The following is a 5,601-nucleotide window of genomic DNA, read 5'->3' on the forward strand; positions in this document are numbered from 1 at the left end:
AGGCCACAACTGGAGTACTGTGTCCAGTTCTGGGCTCCCCAGTTCAAGAGGGACAGGGAACTACTAGAAAGAGTCCAGCGTAGGGCTACAAAGATGATTCAGGGATTGGAGCATCTCCCTTATGAGGAGAGACTGAGAGAGCTGGGACTCTTTAGTCTGGAGAAGAGAAGGCTGAGGGGAGACCTTATCAACGCCTACAAGTATCTCAAGGGAGGGTTGAAGGAGGAGGGAGCCAGACTCTTTTCAGTGGTTCCCACCGAGAGGACGAGGGGCAACGGGCACAAGTTGGAACATAAGAGGTTCCACTCAAATATGAGGAGAAACTTCTTCACGGTGAGGGTGACGGAACCCTGGAACAGGCTGCCCAGGGAGGTTGTGGAGTCCCCTTCTCTGGAGATTTTCAAAACCCGCCTGGATGTAGTCCTGAGTAACATGCTCTAGCTCTAGGCAACCCTGCTTCAGCAGGGGAGTTGGACTAGATGATCTCTATGGTCCCTTCCAACTCTAGAAATTCAGTGAAATTCAGTGAAAGGCAGTTCATTTACAGATGCTCCAAAAATTCAGAATCACTGAGACCTCTCGCAAGAGCCCCAAGGAGGAAACATGGAGCAGGGGGCTGCCTCAAGACTAAATATATACAACTGGCACCTCAAAAAAAAAAAAAAAAAAATTATAACAAACTGGAGCAGCCCAGGCTAAAGAAAGCTCTTGGCTGCTTCTGTTTTGTCAGGGGAGAGGCAGGAGATATTTCTGCTGCATCGCACTCCTGGGACTGGAATATATAAGGATCCCCGGGCAGGAGGAATTTGGGACTTCACTCCAGTAAATCCCCTTCGGGGGCCTCATCTCAAGCATTTTCAGCTGGGACAGAGAAAGAGTCCTCTTGAGGGTTTTCTCCAAGTTTCAGCTCTTTGTTGGTGACGCTGCCCCCCTTCCCAGGACAGGGCAAGCTGCTCTGACAGAGGACGATGCTCTCTGAGTCAACCACAGCCCCTCCTGCTGAGCTAAGTGCCTCCTCCAAGATGCTTTTCTGGGGAAAACAGCTGCAGACGGATGAAGAAATGCCTTCAGACACTGTGTAGGAGCCGGCTACTGTTTACTGTTGTTCTCCCAGGGTCTCTTCCCAGAGGTTTTTCCCAAGGGAAAATATTGACCAGGTCTTCCTGAGGGCTTCGTGCCCCCACCTACAAATCACTTCGCAGAGCAGTCCACAGCGTTCCCCACCGCCCTCCCGGCACTCCCCACCCCAGCCCCCAACAAGACAAAGAGCAGCACCATATAAAGCAATTCCTCCCAAACAAAACTGTGTATTTTGAAGAGATAAGATCTAGAAAATATACCGCAAGTAGATGCTTTTCCTAGACCGTTTCTGAGCTGAAGGGCGCTTCCACAGGCACACAGAAATCCCAAGTGGAGCGGTAAATCACCCTCGCTGCTTCAGCAAGCAAAGGCATCATGCCAGACAATTTAAAAGTCAATACCACAGGTGGAAAGCACAACTTTTTTACTTAACCAGAGTTCAGCTGAGTTTGTTTTGAGACAGGTCTTAGTCCTCAAGCATCAAACCACAAGTTTTTAAAGCTACGTCATTACTATTGTGAATAATGGAGCGTGAGCCTAGCACACTTTCCCGAGAGCCAAGAAACACAGCCTTATGTTGAGGCTGGATATATTCTTTTGCTAAATTGCTTGCTAATTTTAACCCTCGAGAAATGCTACTTCTAGACAGAAATTTGAGTAGGGTTTTTAAGCTTTGCCTGGTCTGGCGGTGCAGCGGAAAGCACAAGGCTCTCCCTGGCTCTCCCACAAAACAATGGGTTTCCCTTTTAGAAAAAAAAAAACAAATCCAAACAAAAAAAGACCCTAAGCTTTTCCAACCTGCTTCCTAAGCTTTCCCATCCCAACACAAACAAAAGCCATGTGACCGCTGCAAAACGCCGCCGACTGCCATTTACTTGTGGGCTGTGTCACCCGCGCTCAAACAGCCAGGAGGCTCCAAAAAGATTTGCTAAATGCAAACAAGCCAGCGACACCAAATCCACCCCCCCCCCCCCCCCCCCCCCCCCCTCGTGGTTACCCAGGCTGGAGCCACTCGCTGCCTGGCACAATCCAACCTCAAACAGCTGTTTTCATGCTCCATTTTGAAGCTTTCCTGCTCTGGCCGGAGCAGCTCCCCCAGGCAGGACCCCTGGCCGGGGAGGACACCACCGAGTGCCAGCGCTCTGCCTGCTCGGGGATGATTTCTGCTCCCCCTGGCAGCCTCAAGTTTAAAGGTAAAGAGCAAATGTGATCTTAGCCTCGTTTTCTGTACCGATTAAGTGAAAAGAGGTGTTTGCTGGCTGAGGAATGAAACACTTTTCTCCCTGACTCGTGTGACAACAGTGATTTTTCATATCTAGTGCTGCCTTCAGGTACCCCTTCCAGCTCCAGCTCTTTGGGATGTGGATATCTTTGCAGTGTCTGTGGCAGGACACCCCATACCTGTGTCCAGAGCAACGTGCTTAGGGTGGCACTAAAAGCCCTTGCCAGAGGAGCCAGCGTTGGTGCCTGCGTGGGTGCCTGCCACACTGGAGCAGCTCCTCTCACTAAACCACAGCTTGGCCTGAAGGAAAAGCTGGCGTGGAAACAAATCCACGTGCAAGCACAGCGCTGCTCCCTTGAAACACCTGGGATCGCAGCAAAACTAAAGTGCTAGCAAAGACGGACCCTTCTGTGCAGCCCAGCAGGTCCCACGTGCCTTTCTCCATGACCAGCTTGGAGAAGAGAGTTTTAACAAGAAAATCTGCCTACTCTTAGAGGCAAAATACTTTAAGATGGATGAGAACAAAAAGCAGGGAGTTGCACACCCCACGACTGTAACAGCAAGTCATTCTGCTGAAGTTCCAGTGAGGAAGGTAACAGAAAACACCCAGGTCTGCCAAAAAGCTCCCTACATGCCTAGCCCTGGATTTCTCATTATTGGAAGCAATTCACCTGCTGACAACAGCTTTCTGCTCAAGCACTTGTTGAGCGTATCTTCACACTCAGACAGGGCAGGAGCAGGACAGGAGGAGGAATGAAGAGCCCCTGTGTCTCTGCCTGCAGGCTTTCCCACCTCCCCATCCCCTGGGAGCTATCAGAAGCTAATTTCCCCTGGAGCCACACCTGACTTCCAAAGAGACTCGGGGTTCAAACCCCTTCTGTACAAACCAGTCCAGGAATCCTGGTTAAATCCACTGGTATAAACCAGTCCAGGAACCCTGGTTAAATCCACAAAGAGTTCACCTCTTTTGTATAAACCAGTCCGGGAATGTTGGTTAAATCCACAAAGAGTTCACCTCTTTTGTATAAACCAGTCCAGGAATCCTGGTTAAATCCACAAAGAGTTCACCTCGCTGCAGATTCCTGCTGTTCCAGAGCCAAGCTTTTAACTCCACCCTGCCCAAAGCAAACACTCACATTCCTGCCTTCCCAGCTAAACCGGTGACTCCGAACCCCCCAGCATCCCTGAGCATCACAGGGGATGCTGCTCACAGCCTCTCACCGAGCGTCGGGCAGCCTTGGGACGACATGCTTTAAGTCCAAAACCTCCTTTTTCTTTTTTTTTTTCTTTCTTTTTCCTTTTTTTTTTTTTTTTTCTTTTTTACGGGCTTTTTTCTTTTTTTTTTTTTCTTTTTTCTTTTTTCTTTTTTCTTTTTTCTTTTTTTTGCCTCTTTACAGGGAACCAAGCCCGTGGAGCTGAAAAGCCAGCAGCAGACCCACAGCACCGCGAAGTGCGTCCCGGTGCCACAACCCACAGCGTTTCTTGGTCTCTTCTCCCAGGTAATTAGCGATTAGAACAAGAGCTGGATGGCTTCAAGCTCCACCAGGGTAGGTTTAAACTGAACATTTGGAAAGTTTTTCACGGAAAGAGTGGCCAGAGACTGGAAGAGGCTGCCCAGGGAGGGGGCTGCATCACCATCCTTGGATGTCTAAGGGTCGTTTAGCTGTGGGGTTGGGGGATATGGGGTAGGGGAGGACTTTGTAGAGTGGGGTAGATGGTTGGGCTCGATGATCCCAAGGGTCTTTTCCATGATTCCCCAGCCCCGCGGCCGGCTCACGGCTAACGGGGCAAACCCCGGACGCGCTGACCCGTCCCGGCGCCCGGTCCCCGCCTGTGGCGGCGCAAACGGGGGACACATGGGGCCCCGACACCGCCAGGCTCCAGGGGCAGAGCTGTGTCCCGGGACGGCGGGACCCCCTCCCTGCGGGGCTGGGCGGGATGGCTGTCGCCCCCACGAACCCCGCAGCAACCCCCGCCTCAGCACCGGGTTGCTTAGTTTTCTAGTGTTATCTAGCTACTGCTGTTTGAATTGCAGGTTAAAATAATGTGGTGGTGAAACTGTAGGAGTTTTCAAATGTGCACTTTGAATCTTTTTTTCTTGTAACAGATAAGTACTAGATGATGCGTGGGGCGGAGACGGGGCAGCACCGGGGGACGCTGCTCGGAGCTCCGGGGTTTCGCTCCCCCCCCCCCAAAAAACCCACCCGGCCGGGCCGGCAGGGGGGAAGGGTGAGGGCCCGGTAAGATGCCGGGTGAAGAGCATCTGTGGAGAAGAGCTGGTCTTCCAGTTCCCCACCGACGGACAGCTTGTGCGGGACTGGGTTTATTGTGTGCAGGGCTGGAGCCCTCAGTATAAGAAGGACATGGACCTGATGGAGAGGGTCCAGAGGAGGGCCACGAGGATGATCAGGAGGTTGGAGCACCTCTGCTACGAGGACAGGCTGAGGGAGCTGGGGTTGTTCAGCCTGGAGAAGAGGATTCCAGTACCTAAAGGGAGCCTACAGGGAGGCTGTTTACAAAGGCCTGCAGTGACAGGACGAGGGGCAATGGCTTTAAGTTGGGAAAGGGCAGATTTAGATTGGAGATTAGGAAAAAGTTCTTTACTGTGAGGGTGGTGGAGCACTGGAACAGGTTGCCCAGGGAGGTGGTTGAGGCCCCATCCCTGTAGATGTTCAAGGAGAGGCTCGATGAGGCCCTGGGCAACCTGGTCTAGTTGGGGGTGTCCCTGCTGACTGCGGGGGGGTCGGACTAGATGACCTTTGGAGGTCCCTTCCGGCCTGGGAAATTCTATGATTCTATGATCCTATCTCCAGAAGGTGTTTCGGGGCTGTGCTGGCATATTCTGAGGAACAGGTGAAGGTGTTTCGGGCTGTGCTGGCATATTCTGAGGAACAGGTCCTTCCCTCCCAGCCTCCCCGTGCTGCTGAGCCCCACACGGAGAAGGTGGGGACATTGCTGCTGCCTGGGGGACAAGGCACTGGACCCGGCGTTCATAGAATCATAGGATGGTTTGGGTTGGAAGGGCCCTTTGAAGGCCATCTAGTCCAGCGCCCCCTGCAATGAGCAGGGACATCTTGGAGTAGATCAGGTTGCTCAGAGCCCTGACCGACCTGACCTTGAATGTTTCCAGGGATGGGGCATCTACCACCTCCCTGGGAAACCTGTTCCACTCTTTCACCACCCTTATTGTAAAAAAATTCCTTCTATCTAGTCTAAATCTTCCCATCTCTAGTTTAAAGCCACTAGCCATTCTTCTATCCCAGGCCCTGCTAAAAAGTTTGTCCCCATCTTTCTTATAA

At 51.9% G+C, this 5,601-nt stretch overlaps 1 protein-coding gene across 1 annotated transcript in view; it reads right to left on the reverse strand.

Annotated features, from left to right (window-relative positions):
• MERTK (MER proto-oncogene, tyrosine kinase) overlaps positions 1 to 3,551 on the reverse strand; it is a 25,862-nt gene extending 22,311 nt beyond the window's left edge. The window contains exon 1 of the mRNA XM_014962388.1: positions 3,524 to 3,551. Coding sequence (XP_014817874.1) covers positions 3,524 to 3,551 — 28 coding nt within the window. The remainder of the gene's footprint in view (positions 1 to 3,523) is intronic.
• Between the last annotated feature and the right edge of the window lie 2,050 nt (positions 3,552 to 5,601).

Source organism: Calidris pugnax, unplaced genomic scaffold, assembly GCF_001431845.1.
Source record: "Calidris pugnax isolate Ruff unplaced genomic scaffold, ASM143184v1 scaffold147, whole genome shotgun sequence".
NCBI lineage: Eukaryota > Metazoa > Chordata > Aves > Charadriiformes > Scolopacidae > Calidris > Calidris pugnax.